This window comes from Mya arenaria, chromosome 3 (assembly GCF_026914265.1).
Source record: "Mya arenaria isolate MELC-2E11 chromosome 3, ASM2691426v1".
Classification (NCBI taxonomy): Eukaryota; Metazoa; Mollusca; class Bivalvia; order Myida; family Myidae; genus Mya; species Mya arenaria.
Genome location: NC_069124.1, coordinates 26,124,601 through 26,147,046, shown reverse-complemented (window position 1 = coordinate 26,147,046; position 22,446 = coordinate 26,124,601). Strand labels below are relative to the sequence as shown.

The following is a 22,446-nucleotide window of genomic DNA, read 5'->3' as shown; positions in this document are numbered from 1 at the left end:
TGTTAAATGGCCGAGGAGATTCGATTGGAGATGCATTTAGTTGTGTAATTTATTTATGCCATCTAATGCATCACTACCGACATTTGTTATGCGATTACACTATTATTCATTGGCCATTAGCGAAGTCTGCAGATGTGGTAATTAAATAACTATTGATAGATGACAGACCAGGCCAGACATCCAATACTAATGCGCTTTGTTTTGTCACCAAATTATTTTAATATTGTAATTTGAGGTTTGTCGATCTTTGTCTGGGGAAAACTTAGCACCTTCCTAGACAACAAACTGCCTCACTCTCGTATAAACATTTATTGAATAAGAGAAAACAGGATATGAACAGAAATGAGACACATTATATACGCTCATTCGCAAAGTGCAAATAGTATCGAATAATGAAAAACGTGATATACATGTTTTGTCCATGTACTATGGAAAAATGCTAAATAATCCTATACTTAGACCAGATTTACATTCAACTAATAGTAAACTCTGAGGTCATATTACAGAAGCCTTTCAAGTTAAAATTTTACCTTTTCCTTAAATTTAACAATTTTCTTAACTGTCACTTTTTTATACAGCTAAAATTGTTACGTTTAGTGTTGATCCTGCAATTAAAATATGGACATTTAAGATTTTAAAAATAAGAAAAAAACATTTTTAGAATTACTTATTTGAAGAAATATTACTATTTAGTTAAAATATGTTAGAATTTTCTTAAGAATCTTCTGTAATATGGACCTGGACACATTTCTTGCAATTATGCAATTTATTCTAGGTTTTGGTGGTTATTTCGCGTATGTATCTTTCTTTTGAAATTGTAATTTAATTAATGGGTTTTTCCGACAGAAAATATACTTAATAAATCTGAAACAGTTTTGATAGACAAAAGGTACAAATTTTCACAACCGATAAACTGCAATACATAAACTGTACAGAAAATGACATTTGAATATTTACAACAGAAACATGGCGAATTGAAGAAATGCATGAATGACAATTACAATTACAATCTCTGAATATTATTTTTACCAGACATAAAACTTCTACATGAAGAAATACGAAGTAAATATAACTGACATCTTAAACATCGTCAAAACCTTTGTTGAAAACATTTGCACTTTTTCAAAATTACCAAAATATACAAATCTGGCTGCAATGCGAATAATTTTTAGCTTTGACACTATTGCATCAGTTGACAGTTCCTTAAGGTTCAGGTTTCCGACAAAATGATACCATGGAATCAATGTATTTACCAGCGCAGCATTTCATATTCTCAATGTTTCTTAAAATATGCACACCGTACTAGTATCATAAATACATTCAAATGAAAACAGTTCTACTTTCAACACATATATCAAAACTGCAAACTAATTAAGCAACCATTTTAGGCATTCGGAACACCTCGATCATTTCCCATCGAAAACAACCCTTGATGTAAATAGACGGTTCGCAATGTCAGAAATATTTACATTTAACGACGCTGCAAGGAGATCGCGTAGTGATATCAATTTAACAGTTTCACTTAGATTTACTCTAGGGAATCTTAATAATTTGTGCAATAGTACACTGTACATGCAATCAATTTAAACAAGGTAATGCAAAATACACCTTTATAGGCTTCAATTAATTAAAATTATTATTTAAAGAATAACGAACTACTTCTACTAATGTACCGGCATACATCCGCGGTTGTTTTCGATGGAACATACCCGAGGTGTTCCGAGTGTCACTTTATCTAATGTAACGTTATGAGTATTGTATTTAACACCTTCATATATATATATCGCAGCTAAACTGAATAAGAAACACCATTAATCAGTGTTATATATGCAGTTACTATCGTCCATGTAAGCCCTAGAGGCTGCTCAAGTCCCCGCACTGTTCATGGAAAGCTGGTCTTGTTGCATTCAGTATTATCCATTTTGTAGTTCTCTCCCTTTGCTTACACACTTGATATAACGCTACATTCATCTCATGTTACCATGTCTGAAAAATAGTCTTCAGTCAAAAGGACCATTAGGAAAGTGGAATCAATCCTGCTTTTGCATGAAATGTGAAAAAATTCATGAATTGTGCACAACTTTCTGGCGATTAATAGCAACGGAAACACGCAGTTTACCGATTGCAATATATCTCAAATAGTGCACACAGGGTAATAGCTATATGTTTTAAAATAGTCACTGCCGAGATTGAAAAAAGATGGTAAAACCCCTTCCCCCCAAAAAACAAAATAATTTATGACATGCGTATTTTGGCAGTGCACATGCCATATCAATTATAAATGACTAGTCGATAGTTGTCTTCTATGATTTATCCACATTTATGCAAAGCCCTACAGACGATGCCTGGCAGCCTCAGACGTTGTAGATATCTAGGTATCTTCTATTGTCCATTCACTATCATTCAATGGATGCATGTACGATCTTCTATAATAGTTGTTCATCAACTCTTTTCCAATGTCATACCGATGTCTCAGACTTGAGTATGCAGATTATCAGGGAAGCCGTCTGCTGCTGACACCTGTGTTGGTCCCGTGTAAGTGTACTGAAACAGATATTTAGGATTCAAGATCTAAACACTTTAGGATTCAAGATCTAGACAATTTAGGATTCAAGATCTAGACACTTTAGGATTCAAGATCTAGACAATTTAGGATTCAAGATCTAGACAATTTAGGATTCAAGATCTAAACACTTTAGGATTCAAGATCTAGACACTTTAGGATTCAAGATCTAGACACTTTAGGATTCAAGATCTAAACACTTTAGGATTCAATATCTAGACAATTTAGGATTCAAGATCTAGACAATTTAGGATTCAAGAGCTAGACAATTCAGGATTCAAGATCTAGACGATCTAGACAATTTAGGATTCAAGATCTAGACAATTTAGGATTCAAGAGCTAGACAATTTAGGATTCAAGATCGAGACAATTTACGATTCATGTTTGACAATTATTGTCCGAGAATCTTCCAATTGCTTTACTTTTTCATTGTATTCTGACGATGATGTATTTTGTCTCCTGTTTATAATATTTTAAAGCGTTCTCTCAGATTAAATAAAAGTTGTATGAATGTACATCACCATTTAGGGTTTTTGTTCAAACTTATTTTTGTATAAATTAATGGCATTCAATTAAATTTGTTTTGTGGTGTTCTGTTGTTTTTTCCCTGGTATCTTTCTAAACTGTCGACTATGCTAGCAGAAGGTAATTGAAGGCGTTACCAAAACTATTATAGAAACAAGATCTTATTTAAAAGCATAGTTTTGCCCCCACGTTTCTTAAATGCCATAACAATTTTATAGTAACTGTACTAATTTTTCTTGCATGCTGTTAGTATTGATATTTCTACATCTATACAACCGAAATAATAATCATATAAATGGATATGAGTTTTCATGCTAAATCATAATAACTTCTTTTAAATATCTCCAAGATCCTTAAACATGCCAGTGACAGTAAGAGCACCTTTGTTGGAAGAGCCTGTTATATACAGAATTGCCATACCAAACGAATGAAATAAATATGGCAGACATGCGCCTGTGACAAAAACTTAGAAAGCCAGTGAAATTATTAGAAACGTTCAACATACGCGGAATGATAAAACTATAAATTCTTTTAATTGAATATGTGGTCTGCTTTGAGCGCCCTTTATTTTCAATGGCCAATGCTGAAGAAATTACTAAAGTTTATGAGCGTACACTGTCATTTTGGTCAAATTCGGATAATTCAGGGGCAATAAATATTTGGGGGGGGGATGAGATCTGGCTGTTTAACGAGATTTGACCACATACCCCCACCACTCCCACCAAAAAAATGATACCCATGCAATTAAACAAAATGCTTAAAGACTGAACATGAAAAGCTTAAGAGAGCGTAAGAAATGGCCAAGTAAAAGAGTGAATTTGTTCAAATTTTGAAAATGTAAGGGCTGTCACTTCTGACAGAATAATTAAATCTGCTTATCAATCCTACTTGGTCTTTTTTGGAAAAGTTTTGTAAAGAACGGTTGAAAAGTGCTAAGATAAAATAGCGGAGAATGTTATCATGGTCAAACTTGGACCAAGGGAAATACCTCTGGCGTGAATAGTGCAATCTGGCTGTTTATCGAACTCGATCGAGAAAGAGTGCCAATACGCACACAATTTAAATTTAGTAATGATTCTATGTGAAAAATGTAACAGAGCGTTTACTTGAAAATGTCACGCTGTGGATGACGACACTGAACAACATGATCTGTACACAGACGACATATAAAAATGCTTATTGTTCGGGAAAGCGCAATCGAAGCCGCTAGAATGAGCATAGCGTGGTAAAATGTGATGATTTATGAATGGCGAGACGAAGCAGAAAAGTGCGAAAAGCATGTCAACGGGAGTAAGTGCACTGAACCTACTGTTGACATGGATTTTCTCATGGGAGTTGAGGGAGCCGGGGTGTCTCTATCAAGCGAACCTCTGAATGACAACCGTGCTTTACACCTCAACATGGCACCAAATGACTTCTGAAGTAACAAACAAAAACAGAAAATGTTACCAATAAAAGCTAAAGCGGACCCAAACAAACTTGATTATATTTGCATTTTTTTTATTCAGAATTTGATTATTGTTTCACTTTAAATTATTTAACAAATCTAAGGTGATTTTGTTGAATGGTGTTTTTTTTTTTTGTTCTTAAATGTACAATATTCATTTTATCATCAAGTTTGTTTTATCTCTGTTGTGTTTACATGTCCCGGCAGCTAGATTTAGTACAGAACGACTAATAACATTTCTACATAACAAGCAGATTAGTTAGGTTACGCAGCAGCTAAACATAACATGGCATACATAGTTGACACACATCACATATTATTTGTTAGTAGTCAGGCAGTCTGGCTTTAGTATGCCGTCTGGCCTACGTTTCACAGTTTTTTAACGACTTCAGTTTCTAAGTAACTATCAACATAGCCTTTTAAAGCTGCACTCTCACAGATTGAACGTTTTGACTACTTTTTTTATTTTTTTCTCTTGGAACGAACATTTTTTTTGCAAAAATCCATGGAAACCAGTTATATAAGACTGCTGACAAAAAAGCAGATCGCAGATTTTTATATTCAAGTTAAAAAAATAAAACATTAATTTTCGAACGGAAATATAAAAATCTACGATCTGATTTTTTGTCAGCAATCTGATATTATTGGTTTGAAGACTTTTACGCAAAAATTTACTCTTTCTAAGACAAAAAAAGAGTTGCAAAAATGGTATATCTGTGAGAGTGCAGCTTAACAGTATACTTGCAAATGATTATAAGCTTGTTAGTCAAATTATAGGCAGTTACAAAGTATGAAGCAAACTGATGATAGCTAGAACAAAACATGTCATGAATTACATCATATGGAACTTACTTTAACGGCGGAAAACTGAAATAATGCTTTTGAATTTATGAAATCTGAGTGAAGAAATTCAGTGAATATTGATAATATCAATGACAATGACAATCGACACCAGATAGGCAGTGATTCGCGATACAAGAGTGGAATTATTGTCTATGTGAATGACACTACTTTTCTACGTAGATCTAACTAATGCAGCAGGAACCTACCTTCGATCTCTTAGAATCGAGTTTTGATTTGTAAAAGAATTCAACACATGCTATGACAATGGAAAGTATAAGTCCCGCAACCAGAATGTAGAATATTCCTGCAACGTTCTCCAAGGTCAGCTCTGCTTGTCCGCCGTCCTTAAATTGAAGACAATGTTGAATTGTAGCACGATATGTTTGACAAACAGTTCGCCCTCTGATCCGATAGAGGGCAACTTAGGGTGTGTTTGTGTAAGCTTATTTGTACTCGTACTCGGGCCTTGTCTATTCGGCGAGTGCTCCGATAAGATTGTTAGTCATTTTAGGTTTTTGGACCATATTGTACATACAGAAAGTAACCCTGGTTAGAGCTACACTGATTATTTAATGTGCACCAGTGTATAGCACTGTCACACGGAACCCCCATTTAACGTCCCTCCCGGAAGACGATCAATACGTTTAGTGGTGCGGCGGGGAATCGAACTTACGATCCCTGGATTGACCGTCAATTACCACTAGACCACGGATCCGCCACTTAGGCAGCTACCTATCACTGAGGTTCTATATTAATAGGACAAACCTTTCAGACGTTATTGTGCGGACAAGACCTTCTCTACCGACCACCCGACCAACCGGTATTTGAAAACCTATATACCCAATTTTCTCCGCATAAAGCATTAAACAACGGAAACAAATAGAGATGGATTTTATATAGTGTCTATTTGCTTTCATATTTCAATGAACAGGCTAAAAAACTGCATAATTAATAATGATCAAAATGGTAAAATAATCCAAAGATTCTTTATTATTGTATCGACTTTAATCATGTATACACAAACACTACCTACATTGCTATACATGTTGCTTCCTTCAACATTTTTTGTTTAGAATTTTCACAAAACATACTTATATAGTCGTATATCTTGAACGTGAAAGTAGTTTATGTTGTGATCCTTCCATTTAGATAAAACAAGAATCAAGAAAAAACTAAAGACGTTGAATCAACTCGTTTTAGAAATTCTGCAGATGAACGTTTGCTGTCGATAATAACCATGTTAACTTTAACCAAATTCTGAACGATAGGCCCATCAAAATGCTTTGATTGTGCTAAAAACGAATATATAATAAGCGAACATGATCCAATATTGAAATATTTAAAAACAATATTCAATCGAAAGAAATAAACTGGAAGAAATAGTCTTATGTCAGGCATTGCCATGAAGGAAATGAATTTGCAAGGTTCATTATTTGTTTTCTCGACAGTCCTAGCGAGTTCGAGCCGACTGGGACCATACGTCTTATGTTTTTGCATTAGGTATTCCTTCGTTGCATCGAATCATTGAAGTATTTGATGTTACCTATTAGTTTATTATTATCTGCTTTATTATTAAATTTCCTCAAGTTAATATATACTTAGTGTATACTTTGATGAGATTTACCTTTTAGGTTTTTACTTCATTCTGGAGTGTTGGGATAAGAATGGGTGGTGCACGCAAACTGGTTTAAACCCCCAGTATATTTACATTTTACTGACAGTTCCAAGGCGGTACCTAACAATCCTTGATAAACACACCTAGTATGTTGTTTGTGGAGTTTTGTGATTTGTTACATGTTTTTTTGTTTGTGGTTGTTTTGTTTTTGTGTTCAATGTCTTTGGGAGTTATGTTTAAACTTTTGGCTACTGATCTTGTTTCTGTATGTAGTATTTCATATAAATATAACAAAGGATCATAATAAAAGTTGTCCTACCTGTCCAGTCTCCTTTATTGGACATTCAGACCTTCGATCCCACCACTCCTTTTGCATTTCCTCTAGATCACCAGATTCTCTTAGCTTTAATACTGCTAAAGTAAGCGTGTCTCTGTAAATATTTTGGACAAAATGTACTTTTACTGGTATCCGAAGATCTCGAACTTGAGCAAAAATATCATCAAAAGTCGATTTCAAACATGAGCAAAATTATAAACTTGTACGTAGTGTACATTGCACAAAATATACATATTTTATGGGTGACATATTATATTTGCTCCCCTAGGTTTAAAAGGGGTTAGACGCCAAATGGTTCCAAAATCGGCAAATACATTTATTCCAAACGACAAGCCTAGAATTTTCAGTACGAGCTAGTATTAGGCCGATAATGCATCATTTTACATGATTAAAAGAATATTTTGTCGCTGTCTCAGCTGAGTTAACCCATTTAAAAATTGCGTATAATGGTTTCCCAGTTTTAGTGTGTATATTTTGCATCTGCAAGTCACGGGATTAGTACAGACACATATACCGACGCTATTTTTAAATAAGCTCGGATTTAGTTGGAAGACGAATTCGCGCAAAACACGTGTCGTACCGACTCGTAAGTGATGTGATACATCATTAAGTGAGATTCAATGCGTTGTACACAACGATATCATTTTTTGTGTAAGTTTTTGACACTTTTATCTTGCAGTTGTACTTTCTGGTGTCTAGTCACTATAGCATGAACACGAATGTACACAGAGTATTGAATAGTTGATTAAACTTGATCTAATGCGGATATTTGAAGACGATCAATTTAACATTTTGGCCTTTCGCTAAAGAAAGTAAAACAATCACCTGAGGTCTGAACCGATAGGAGTTGCAATTCCGTAGCCTTTGGAGTCAAGGTTTGGACCGACCTTCATAGTATCACAGGGTTCCCTCATGTTTATGTAATCATTGGTATTGGATTCAATAAAGTATGCATAATTTCCTTTCCTGACTCTAGCAAGTGCGTCGTCGTTTGTTTTACAGAAAACGCTTGGACTTGCTGACTGCATATACGCCCACATCCTTTCGTAGACAGGAAATTTGGAGTTCTGCAAGAAAGATAAATTTTTGCGTCGTATTATTGAACAGGAATATACTGTACCATACCGTACTTAAATAACAACCACTTTATTGCGTCTTGTATCAATTGTCTGGCAATCATTTGGCTGTATAAACTGCGTCAGTAGACAAACTTCTGTAACAATATGAATACAGATCATGGATTTGAAGTAAGTGGGATGAACCTCCTTAAGTTTTAAATTGGAGTTGCGACGTTCTGCACTTAGGCTTTAAAGCATTATATAATCCATTTTTTACAACCAGTTTGGTGTTAGATGATTTTTTGTAATAATGTTATGAATATAAATATATTATATCGATTGTACACACATGATATTCTTTTACTGGGTCATATTTAGCCAGAATATCTATTGATTTGTCAATATTTATCTAAAATTATTGCTAACAAATCATATCATTTAATTAAGATAATTAATCTAAAGACAACCTGTCGATAATTCATGTATTGGCTTCCGACTAGAATCCAAATCGTGGGTTCGAGCGTGATTCAACGCAGCATAACGCTTTACTTGCAATCGAGCTGAATATATCATATTAAATCTACTTAACTTAAAGATGCACTCTAACTCCCAAATAAGATTAATCATAATTAATAATATTGTTTCAATATTCCAAAAAGGAAGCGGAAATGTTGAAAACAATGGTCTAATGAAGGACACTGAGTTTAATTTTTAAAAAAAGGAGCATAAAGCACGATATTTCTACCTTATGACACGGTAAATCTTTTAGCATTCACCAATCATTTAATATTTTTGCGCTTTCTGATATCAAATACTCGGTTGCAATCTTGTTATCAGTAATTAATATTTTTCCATAAACACATTATTTAGTAAGTTGTTAAAGGTCTATCCGTTAGAACTGATGTTTGTTATACATGTGCATGTACTGATTTTGAATAAGATTGTCACTTTAACCTTGAAAAAGTCTTTAGTACTTCCGCTCTCCCTGACACCATACTGTATTTTTGTCTGCTTGGCGAGATCTTCAGCTGATTCTATTGGCGTTAACATTCGTTCCACTGTGAGAAAGGCTGCCAGGTTGGCAGTGTAGGAGGAGATGATAATGAGGGTGAAGAACCACCACACACTCCCTACAATACGGCCAGAGATTGACCTGAAATAAATGGTATTGAACAGTTTCAGACTTTGTAGTAAAATGAAAAAGAAAAAGACATAATAATCGGTATAAATAAAAATTTGAACTTCTTTCCATATGTGTTTTAAAATAATCACCACCATTCATTGCTTTGCGAGTTCATCTAATTTCAAAATATGTGATTACGTCAAATATTATCAAATCTCGGATATTTAAATGAATGTCCGCTCATGTAATGACCCAGGCAAGAATAAAACAAGGTTACTTATCGTGTTTTTTTACATTTCGATAAAAATTTCTGTGGATCTGCAGTGAAACAGAGACAAGTGCGTCAGGTTAGTATATTCCGCCTCTACAATATTTTACAAAAGTGAAGTATTCAAAGAATGCTTTGAATAAGCATATACTGTTTAGAATCATACGTTTACATTTTACCTTGGTGATATGTCACAGCCCTGCTGCATAAAAGCCCCCAAAGAGTACCACAGACTGTTGGATATTGTGAAATCGTTTGAAATGATGGTTCCCTCTTCAACATGCCACTCTGTAGGACTGAAAAAAGTCAAACATTTTTTAAAGGTTACCATTTTATTCATTGGCGATACTATGAAGTATATATACAAGTGTTGATGCCTAGTGACCCCCATATAGTTTGGTATTATTTGAAGGAGTATTGCTCCAGGGTTAAAAATCACGTGACTTCAAAGGGGTTCTCACATGGGTCACCACGGGCCACAACCGATGTGAACAAACAAGTAAGTGATGATTATTTCTAAGTACATGTAACTGTTTCGAAGGAAAAGATATGTAAATATTTCTTAGCGTATAAAAGACTGTACTATTTAATGCTTCTACGCGTGTAAAATATTTTAGATTTGCTTGTATTTTAATGATGCAATCCTTGGCCAAAATTTCTACTTGTCGGAATTTTGTAGAATGATGCAACACTGAAATTTTGGCCATGAATCGCTCAGGCCTTTGTCATATTTTATAGGTAAAGTATTAACTTATTCTTCCTCTAATAACCCTTACAATTAATTCTGAAATAATACGTTGTCAACAACCTTCAAAAACAAAATATAAAAATAAACGAAATACATTTGTACCATTAGCCAAACAGGTACGCGTTTTTGGAATCATCCAAATGATTTCTTCAAAAGTATTCAATCATCGAGTTATAAAATGTACTTCAGGGACGCTTGTAGTTTGATAGAAAGTGTGAATCAGACGACAAACATGATTCATATACAGGATAAAGTGACACATTGATATTACTAAATGTGTTTGATGTGTTATGTTTCGATCATACAACGCCATCATATTATATAAAGATAATTTACCACGAAAAGAGGTTCATCAAGTATTAAAATAAAGTTGTTTTTATTATTATTATCCGATTTGTGTGTTTTGCACTGATTACAAATTAATGTCTCTTTAAAGAAAAAAAGATTATTTTTATTTCGGCGACCTTCTTCCAGCGTTATATTCCTTCACCCTTTGGTTACCGAACGTTTTGTTTAAAATTTAACCGGGTGTTGTCACAAAGGGAACTACTTGAAAATGACATTTGAGTGAAGACATTGTTATTTCGTTTCCTTCACATTGATACCAAACACGCATGTGAATGTTGATTATTATAAATTATACAAAATCCGACTGCAAACAAACAAATATAAAATTTATACTGCTACTAACATGGCAAGCAAGAAAAGTGAAATAAGTTATTTAAAAAAGGCTTAAAACCCTGTGACAGCTTAATGATTGTGTTTCAGTTTTGACAGTCTCAAGTCTAAGTTCAGACTGCAAATCTTTATGTCAATGCAACTTTCCTTCATTCGGAGCATTGGTGCTGCATTTTGCTGAATTATACTACTTTTCAAAATCTCCCTATTATTAACGATTGGAATAAAGATGATATTTTGTTACTGAATAAAATGTTGAGTTTAAGCCTAGACTCTGACTTGAACTGCAAAAGGACAATGTCCTGCTAAAATTTCAAAGAACCCTAAATGTTATCATTAGACTGTCGAAAAAGGGTCTAGGTGAGGAAGCCCAAACAGGTCAGAAGCAGCAAATATTTTCAAACAATTGATGATATACTTGATGACTTGTTGTTTCATTAGAAGGGATGATCATGTTTCTTGTATTTTTTTCCAGTTCGATTAAGATGGTTTAAAGTATACTGGACAACGTAAAAAATCTAAGGAGAAAAAAACATTGTCGTTTTTTTTAAATCATTCCTAAATAATGACTGGGTATATGTCAAAATATCTGAACATATTTAGTTTTCCAAAAACTTTATTACTCGTCTGATGAAACATTATTTCAAAGGTTTGAAACTCTCACATGGTAATCGCATAAAACATTCAAAGTGAAATGCATTCGGAACGCCTCGGCCATTTTTATTGAAAACATGTATGCCGGTACATCAGTAGAAGTAGTCCGTATTTTTTTAATTATATCATTTATTAAATGTAGTGTTTTAGCTTGTATTTATTGATCTTGGTTTAATTAGATTGCCAGTGAAGTGTATTATTGCAAACATAATTAAGATTTCCAAGAGTAAAGTTATTACGTTTAACTGCTAAAATAAATTACTACGCGATCTACTTGCAGCGGAGTATGTAAACTGACCATATACATCCGAGGTTGTTTTCGATACAACTGGCCGAGGAGCTCCGAATGAGTAAAACGGTGTCGAATTGTAAGCATTCATAAGTAAATAAAAATTGCCTAATCTTATCTAACCTGAATCTGCTGACTAGGAACAGGACGACACTGACGCCAATGTACGCAAACAGTATACACATCCAAATCTCATACGAGAGGGGGTCCATGAATGAAAAGACACTTGCTTTCTTGACAGCGGTCTTCTTGATCATAATACTGATACCCAAACTCATGAAGGGCTTGGTGAAATCCACAACCCTCTCCCGCTGGGAGTTGATGGTCAGCGGTGCAATGGCTAGATCAACTTCCTGGACATCAAATAACATCAAACTGTATTATTAGGAAATTCATTTACGTATAGTGAAAGGGTACAGATTATCAAAATAAAATTAAAACGTTACTTATTTATCTTTTATTTTAAAAACCCTATCATTATTTGTATAACAAATGAAATCACTTCGTAGTACTTAAACTTATTATACATACAATTAAACAATTATATATTGTTTATTGGTATTATTTGACGAGTGGTGCTTTTAACACAATTTAATAGAATTCTATTGCATATGTGACCAATACTTCTTTGTAAATTGTTAGATTTCAATTCTGTCGTAATGTCAGTATATACATGTTCAAGTTTTTTTTTTATAATACATGCAAAATTTAGTTTTTGGTAACATCAACAAATAGTGTATATACATTCAGAGTGTTTGACAAATTATTCATATCAAAGACTATTCCATGCTATTTAAGAAAGCAGTGAAGTATTTATTACACAAATAAAATAAAATAAAATAATAACAACAACATGCCATCTTTTATGAGGTGTCATACAAAGGCTCGACATTTTTATAACAATTAAGGAAACACAAGTCATGCAAAAATTGGCAATACGATTTGTAGATTTCATGAATTGGTTGGGACAAAACATGTTTTTGTCGCCATAGACACCCGTAACATGGCGAGGGTAGGCAGAACCTATCAACGGGGTCAATGCATAACTGTACGACACACTCAGTACGAACAGGACTTGGACATTTTAAAGACACGAGGATATCACTAAAAGCTGACTACAAACGTGGCACCTTTGGACTACGGTACCAACTAGCTGCTACACATAATGGATATTAGGTTGGACACACGCACACGACTTGATTAATATCACCGCAGCCATATCAATAATCAGGCATGCTCTCACTTACATCTCTTGTTAATTCTCCAATGATACCGTTCCATGTTTCGTTTTCTAATTTCTCACCATAGTTTCCATCCTTTACTCGACAAATTTCATAGTCAAAGCCTACTATTTCAGAAACTCGTTTTGCTATATCAACACAATAGCCTACAAAGTTATGATTTCCGCATCGGGGCTTCAGTCTCTCTGTTTCGGCGTCTTTATACATCACGTATGGTGCCTCCTGGTATCAATGTAGCATACGTGTTAGAATAAGAGTAAATCAAAGATATAAAATATCTAAAGAAAAAAGAAAAGCTAAATGGTAATATATAAAATAATTGTAAAATGCTGTCATCCTTGGTCTTGACCTGTGAGTAAGCAAATTATCAAAAGAACCTGATTTGTTCTTTCTAATAAAAGAAAACTTTGGTGCATGTAAGGCAGCTGCAAGAAAGTGATTTTCATGTTAATGAAATCTGTTCTAAAATATGTTTCAAAAAGTACACAGTGGTCAGATCATTTCTGATTGAAATGATACCAAAGACAACAGGAAATCAGTATAACAATTGACAGCTGAAAATGCATAGAAGAACAAACGAATATGGTGCGCAGTAGATGGTCAAAAGGTCAAGAACATCCCATGATAAAACAGTGGTGCTACGCCATGGACACAACGTTTCGTGTCGCTACCTGACGGAGTACTTCCCCTAGTAGACCATTCCATGTTCCATTTTCAAGTTCTTCACCATACTTGCCGTCTTTAACCAGACATACGTTAAACTTAATGTTTAATTCCCTAGACACAGCGTCAGCGAGATCCATACAAAAGCCTGTAAAGAGCTCTCGTCCGCAAACTGGTTTTGGCATTGTCTTAGCTCGTCTTTCAGCTGCTGCATCTTTGTACATTAAGTAAGGAGCTTCCTTTGGGGAAGATAATGTTCTTGCTATTAAGATGCTAATACCTTTGCTGGTATGCGGTTTATTGGCAAACATACTAAGGAAAAGAGCTGGGGTGGTATTCAATATGCAACTTGGGTAAATCTTATGGTCAAACATCATCGACTCCATTCACTGTATAGGTCCGTTATTTATATAATAAAATCCGATTAGCTACATCGTTCATGGATCCATTTAGGACCAGTATTAAATATCACCCCATAACGATTTTATTGTGTATTTTTTTCCTATGTAGGTAGAATTTTGAACATTTGATAAATATGTATGCTATGTAATTAAGTAATCATTGTTATAAACGAGTTTTACTCAGTTACAAACACTCATTTTCTTACCATTATCGTTGTCACAATACGTGTGCGATTGGTTGATTCAACATGGAGTTGTCTTTTGTAAGGTTCCTGGGTCCTAAGACCGTCGTCTGGCGTCCAATAGCCTACCTACGTGATAAATAGACGAACTCGTTTGAAAAAATGCGAAAAAAACCAAGCAAATTTCCAATGGTTCCGTGTAATAAGTATGCAGTATATCACAATGACATCATATGCCTATCTTAAGTGTGAATTTATTTAAACAAACTTCGCATAACTTGGATTTGGTTTTGTTTTTTGCTGCCATATATTTAATTCATATTATCATATAAAACAAAAACAAAAAACTACAACGAAATAACTATACGCTTAAATTGAACAAAGCTATGTGTTGACGCTTCACTCTCACAGATTGACCGTTTGTACATCTTTTTTTTATTGTTTGTCTTGGAATGAGCCGAACTTTGCGTAGCTGTCTTGAAACCAGTTGTACATGACTGCTAATAAAAGAGCAGAGCGCAGTTTTCATCTTCACGTTTGAAAATTGATGTTTTATGGCTAAAAGTGTTATTAACGCTTTAAAAAAAGAGAAGAATTTTCGGCATTTCCAATCTATTGAGATCTGTTCTATTTTCCCCTTCTATGTCTGAATTGAAGGCATTGTTGCCAAAATGAGCTGATTCTGAGACAAAAATTAAACGTAATGTCAAAACTGTCAATCTGTGAGACTGCAGCTAGTATCGAGGCCAGATACTTATTGGAAAAATGACATACACCGTCCCAAGACAGCACACTCATTATTTATATGACAAACTATAGAAACACGCACAGTAGCCGAAGGTTTAAACATAAACCCCGTTTAATGGCACAGAATAAGACTGTCACCTAGTATATAGAAGCGTTGTAGAAAATTGCTGACTAGAAAAATGTACTAAAACCTTTTTATAACAAGGGACACACAATGTCACAAGACATCAAACACTAAACAAGAGACACACATCAAGGTAAAATGTCTTCATCAAGGCTACGATTCTGTAAACTCAAGACTACCGTTCTCAGTATCTCTAAAACTGGAATTATGGCTTCACAAGAGTCAGCAAATTCTTATAAGTTAGTAAACCGTTCGGGTAACTGCCGTGACATGGTCACCGAAAATCAGTAATATTAAAGATACGAAGTCCAGATCGATGAACAAAAGAAACGCATTAAATTTAATGCAATATTATATTTAACTCATTTGACTGAATAATCCCAAACAAAACAAAAAAAGCATATAATTTGTGTACAGAAAAAAATGTGAAGGAAGGATACCAACATGTGCCATGTTTATCCAATATCTCAGTAAACGACTAAAAATAGAGAAAACAATAGCAACAATGAAGAATGAAATCAACACCTATTAAGAAGATGGCAACAATTAGAACACTTAATATCTTAGTAAAACAGCTCTAGTATATTGTAGTATTGTAAAGCGCACTTGAATGAAATATCCACCAAGGTACTGTACATTATAAGATCCTTGTTTTTTAAAGTAAGTAGGTTTTTTTTAAGGTAGTATTTTTTTTTTCATTTTTAAATTTAACATTTATGTTAGGCACACTATTCCGAAACACCTAATACACACTATCTCTCCCATTTTTTTTTCTTCTACCTTTTATATATATATATTTTTGTTTTGTTTTTTAGAAAACAAGGATTTTTCAAACAAAGAGTTAGATCAATATTTATTTATTCACATTGATATTATTTAGTATAACGGTTTGTATTAAATGGTATACATATATATGTCATTTATAAATGTTTGTATGAATGAACATTTGGGCAATAAAAACTGAAACCAGAAAAAAATGTTAGCGATATATTTACGTATTTTTAACTTTGGGAATTTTTGACCATGTAGCTTTTTATTGGAAACCCTATTTAGAAAGGCTATGTTTATCCATACACAGATCATATACTTTTTTGTTCTTTTGAGCATAACAATGAACTGAGTCAAACTTGTTAATGCATTAAAAAAATAAGTTTTTGTTTAACCTTTATCTTAAAGATGCAATCTTACTCCCAAATAAGATTTACCACAATTAATACAAATGTGTTAATATACCAAAATGATGAATAAATGTCGAAAATAATGGTTTTTATGATGGATACCGAGTTTAATTTGAAATAAAGATGCAGGCAACACCGTATTTATACCTTATGTGACGATAGTGGAGTGTCAGAGTGTTACTTTTACTTTGTTTCTTTCAAGCAGTCTGTGACTGCTTATTCTTACCATTGTCCATGCTCAAATACATCATACTTCTTCTGATTTTATGCATGAACGTATTTAAGTGACAATCGTATTCAAAATCAACGCATACACATGTATAACGAACATAAATTTTAATAACAAGATTGTAACCCTATATTTAATAGCTGAAAACGCAAAAAATATTAAATGATTGGTGAATGCTGAAAAGTTTACTGTGATCTACTATCGTCCCATAAGAACGAAATACCGTGTTCTGCACCTTTATTTCAAATTAAACTCAGTATCCTTCATACGAATCATCGTTTTTGACATTCATTCTTCCCTTTTGGAATATGAAATCATTTATATTAATTGTGGTAGATCTTATTTGGGAGTAAGGGTGAATCTTTAAGAAACGGCTTTTGTAAATACTTGTTCCTATATTGTACCCAGTTAAGACTATATGTGTTTATTTCAAGCTCACCAGCTTTTCGTTATGTTTTCATATACATTTATGTTCTTCATGTCGAAAATTAGCCCATTGAGCTAATGTTTCTTGTTATCATAGCTTTAAATAAAGATCATTGTGCCTTGTCTCTGTATTGATCAATAAAATCTTAACATCGTATGGATATATAAACATATATTATATATCGGTATTGATCGGACATGTGTAACAAAAAGATGTAAATGAAACCATTAGAGTAACATTTAGCTTAAATAGAGAAAGTCCAGTATAAATATTTCTAATCAACTATTTTTGTGAATGATAACTTACATCCGCCAGACCCATTGTCATTGTTATGTCAAAGAGCTGGATTTGAAATTTGTCTCGAAATCCTCTTTCGTCGAAACTGATTTTTCCCGATAAGCCGTCTATCTGTACCTGAAATAATTTTAAGGATTACGTAAAGTAAGGCATTTGAATTCTTGACATAAGGATTAATGAATACTATTGAAGCAAATATATATTTTATCGAGAGCACATATGAAATATTGTTGGCCATTCTTTTAAGTCATAACATCATTGAACGTCATCATTGCCAGTGAAATAATGTTTGAACAATGTATTAAATGTTTAAAAAAAAGTCAAACGGTGACCGTTTTTAACAATGACAGCCGCACGTACGTTGCAGATAACAATTACTCCTTTTCAAAATTAAAAAGGGACGAAAATCTGAAGAAGAAAAAAATAACCTACATCTTTGCTCTTGAGAATCTTCATGATTTCTGAGCCATTGTGAGGGCTGATATAGTTGCTACTGTCTGTACATTTCATCCGAGGCTCGGGGCTGAAGGAACGACCGTAGTTATTGTAGCTGAACCCGACGCTTCTTTGCTTGTTGTACTTTTTCAGGGCTTTTTGAAATAGCTGCACAGCGTCAATCACAAGTGCTGGGCCCAACTGTAATTGAAAATATATTAAATAGACAAAAAACAAAACAAATAAATTGTATGGCATTCTGTACTTCATCCTAAAACCATTTTTTCTCGAGCTGTATGAAGTTAGCTGAACATACGATATTGGACATTGGACGTTCAAAAATGAGAGTCGTGTTGGCACGACATTATACATTCACAAATGAAAGTTGTGCTGGCACAACATTAGACATTGGACATTCAAAAATGAAAGTCGTCCTGGCGCAACAATGGGCATTGGACATTCAAAAATGAAAGTCGTTTGGTACAACATTGGACAATGTTGTGCCAGCACGGCATTGGACATTGGAAATGAAAGTCGTGCTGGCACAATATTGGACATTGAACATTCAAAAATGAATGTCGTGCCAGCACAACATTGGACATTGGACATTGAAAACTGAATGTTGTGCCAGCACGACATTGGTCATTTGACATTTAAAAATGAAAGTCGTGCTGGCACAACAATGGACAGTGAACATTCAAAAATCGAATGTCGTGTCAGCACAATATTGGACATTGGACATTCAAAAACGAATGTCGTGTCAGCACAATATTTGACATTGGACATTCAAAAACGAATGTCATGTCAGATGACATTCGACATTGGACATTCAAAACGAATGTCGTGTCAGCACAACATTAGACATTGGACATTCAAAAATGCCAGCACGACATTCGTTTGTGAATGTCCAATGTACAATATCGTATGCTTAGCTAACTTCACACAGCTTTTTTCTCGAGGTAAGAGGTCTCCTCAGTCCTAACGGTTATTTGTATAATATGTGCTTCAATGAATTTTCCATTCGGAGCACATCGACTATTATCCATCGAAAACATCTCGGATGTATATGGAAGGTTTACAATGTCGGAAATATTTACATTGAACTACGCTGCAAGTAGATAGCGTAGTAATTTTAATTTAGCAGTTAAACTTAATGAATCGACTCTAGGAATCTTAATTATTTACTTAGAATTAATGCAATTCACTGGCAATCAATTAAAACTGAGTAGCACATAACGCACGTTGAAACACATCAATTAACTAATATTATCATTTAAAATTTAACGAACTGTTTCTACAGATTTAACGGCATACATCCGAGGTAAGTTTCTATGGAAAATGGCCGAGGAGTTCCGAATGTGTAGTTTCATTAAAAAAACAAAAAAACATTTTAGCTCGTCTGTTTAGGGAAGAAAAAAGGTCGAATTATTGTTATAGCCTTGGCATTGTTGTCATTGTCGATAGTGTCGTCGTTGGTGGTGTCGTCGTCGGTGGTGTCGATGTCGATGTTGTCGTCGTTGGTGGTGTCGTCGTGGTGGTGTCGTTTTTGTTGGTGTCGTCGACGGTGGAGTTGTCAGCATGTAAAAACGTTTACTTTGGTCAATAATCATTCAAGATATTCGAAAGAAAGCTTGTACATATGTAACAGACAATAAGCAAATTTGTAGCAAAGATCACGGCGCTTTAATAATTGTTCAGTTATACCCCCGTTTCGACTGAAAAACAACACCCAAGCGTTGGCACTCGCTCCGCGTTGCCCGCGTTATCTACTGCTACACATTTGATGATGATGACATTTACAACCATTCGTTCTTTTTAGAATAGGTATATTTGTATGTTATTATACCTCGCGTGACTTTGCCGTGTTAAATTATTATTTACCAATCATGAGCAATTTCATATTATTATAACTCACACGACCTGCCCATGTTAATTTCTCATATACCCATCTTGGGGATTTTCGTTCTGTCACACACTGTCAGTATCGTTCTGACCAGTTGACATGATACTGTCACATAGCACGTGTATCTAAAAATAGGCATTTTTGGTTTCCCAAGTCTGAGGTAACCGCTTTTAAAATTGTGTAGTTAATCAGGTAAATTCCGGTGTTTGTATTATTTCCAAACGACATTTACAGCAAAATGACAGCTAATGAAAACAGACAGTTTGTGTCGATATTTTTACGTACATATATAAACTGTGTTTGGTATAATAAAATAAATATTGCATGGCTTCCATTGTGACAGTACATGTTGACTGTCACAATGGAAGCTATGCAATAGTTATATATGTATTATTATACCTCACGTGACCTGCCCATGTTTTTTTTATATGGCCGTCATGGGCATTTCGTACTGTCACACACTGCCATTGACCAGTTGACATGATGCTGTCACATAGCACGCGCGTCTAAAATATACATTTTTGGTTCCAAATATGAGTTGGAAAGCGCTTATTAAAATGTGCTCTAAATCTGTAACTGTTTATAGCGGTGTTTTCAACTTGTTGTTTATCAATAATGTCTTAGGTATTCATTTGGAAGAAATTTTTAGTTAATACATGTCGTTTTTATTTTTAATAAAGTCTTCTTTTATTTGTTCCCAGGTTTAGAATTACAGTGATGTTTTATTATGGAACTCTAAGATCGTATCTTTGAAATGTTTTTGCATTAAGGTACTCTTAATTGTATTCCTTCGTCTGCAGATAGAGTGTGGATCCCTAATCATTGAAGAACTTGGGATTTACCTATTAGTTTATTATTATTTGTTTAATTATTAGGTTTCCTCAACTTAATGCATACTTTGTGTATTGATAAGATTTACCTTTTACGTTTTTACTTTATTCAGGATTGTTGAGATAAGAGTGACGTTTGTGCATGTAAACTGTTTTAAACCTGCATTAAATTTGCATTTTACTAACCGTTCCAAGGCGGTACCTAACACTCCTTGATAAACATACCTAGTTGTTTTTGTATAGTATATATACACTGTTGTTTGTGGAGTTTTGTGTTGTTGTTCCATGTTTCTTGTTGGTGATTTTTTTTGCTTTTGTGTTCTATGTCTATGGCGTTTACCCTGTGCCATTAAACGGGGTTTATGTTTAAGCCTTTGGCTACTGCATTTGTTTCTGTAGTTTGTCATATAAATATTCTAACAATTGTTTCAGAAATACTAACAGAATAAATTGATTAAACTTGTAAATTTTGCAATGGTGAAAGGGATATATAATTTTCTACGCATTGAAATTATGAATTAGGAGAAAAAAATCCTTGAGATGAAGTAATGTCCAGGAGTTGGCGTGTTGTTAGTTCTGTACGGGTGGTTTTAGGCGCTAAATAGTCATTCAGCTTCGGAGCGTCTGGCTGATTTAAGGGATTTAAATTTATAAAATAATTGTATAGACTTTATTTCTGTTGTAATTTGGATTGAGTTGTTTGTTTGGATCAGCAAATAGTATTTTTTAAGATTAAAGATTTTGTGTATTTTGTTTTGTGTAAGCAAATATCATTGCTTCTTCTATTAAGCATATCAACAGATAATACTTCTGTAAGAACGTGTAGATGTTTATCAACTTAAACATTGAATTGTTATGTTTGAATCTTTTATAATATATACAGTATTGTATATCTACATGCATGTATAAAGTCAACGTCCGAGTGCTACTAGGAACACAATTAAATAATTGATTTTGAAGTCTAATTGTGTTTGATTATTAAGAGACATGGAGGCCTTAAAGGAATGCATATTTTATTTTGTTCGGTTTAATAAAATAATTACCACATGTCTACCAGTATGACAGTATATAAATAATGCATTGCTTCCAGTATGACAGTACATATATTGTCAACATGAGGAACTACTGTTACCCGAGGCGAAGCCCATATACTATACCGACCACAGTTACATGACAAGTCCTCCTCCGAAATCGACACATACGTAAGACGTATATATACGTAAACAATCGACACAAACTGTTTGCTTACATTGGCTGTCACTTTGCTGTAAATGTCGTTTGGAAATAATGCAAACACCGGAAGTTACCAGGTTTACAACATATTTTTATAAGCGCTTTCCACCTCAGACGTAGGAAACCAAGCAATGCCTATTTTAGACACGCGTGCTATGTGAAAGAATCACGTCAACACTGTCAGTGTGTTGGCAGTACGAAACTGCCCATGGTGGGTATATGCAAGATTAACATGGGCAGGTCACATGAGGTATAATAATACATATTGTCAACATTCGGGTAAAATACTGTTATCATAATACATAACAGTTATCATAACTGTATATATAACAGTATTTCCCTCATGTTGTCAATGGGCCAATTGTTCAGATCTTGGTTAAAGTTAACTAGAACTCCGCGAGTCGGATG

The 22,446-nt window shown here is 34.1% G+C and overlaps 1 protein-coding gene across 2 annotated transcripts in view; it reads right to left on the bottom strand.

Annotated features, from left to right (window-relative positions):
- Nucleotides 1-293: 293 nt before the first annotated feature.
- The window catches only part of LOC128225561 (glutamate receptor-like), a 48,320-nt gene continuing 26,167 nt past the window's right edge, over nt 294-22,446 (bottom strand). Inside the window, exons 8-19 of one of the 2 annotated variants that reach the window (XM_052935427.1) lie at nt 18,070-18,273; nt 17,647-17,754; nt 14,660-14,764; nt 14,061-14,291; nt 12,272-12,501; nt 9,959-10,075; nt 9,343-9,541; nt 8,156-8,397; nt 7,313-7,424; nt 5,585-5,722; nt 4,398-4,505; nt 294-2,544 (exon numbers count right to left, since the gene is read on the bottom strand). In XM_052935427.1, the coding sequence (XP_052791387.1) occupies nt 2,473-2,544; nt 4,398-4,505; nt 5,585-5,722; nt 7,313-7,424; nt 8,156-8,397; nt 9,343-9,541; nt 9,959-10,075; nt 12,272-12,501; nt 14,061-14,291; nt 14,660-14,764; nt 17,647-17,754; nt 18,070-18,273 (1,866 nt within the window). In that variant the 3' untranslated portion in view covers nt 294-2,472. Of the gene's footprint in view, nt 2,545-4,397; nt 4,506-5,584; nt 5,723-7,312; nt 7,425-8,155; nt 8,398-9,342; nt 9,542-9,958; nt 10,076-12,271; nt 12,502-13,395; nt 13,612-14,060; nt 14,292-14,659; nt 14,765-17,646; nt 17,755-18,069; nt 18,274-22,446 lie in introns of both variants that reach the window. The other variant, XM_052935428.1, reaches the window with a different exon arrangement.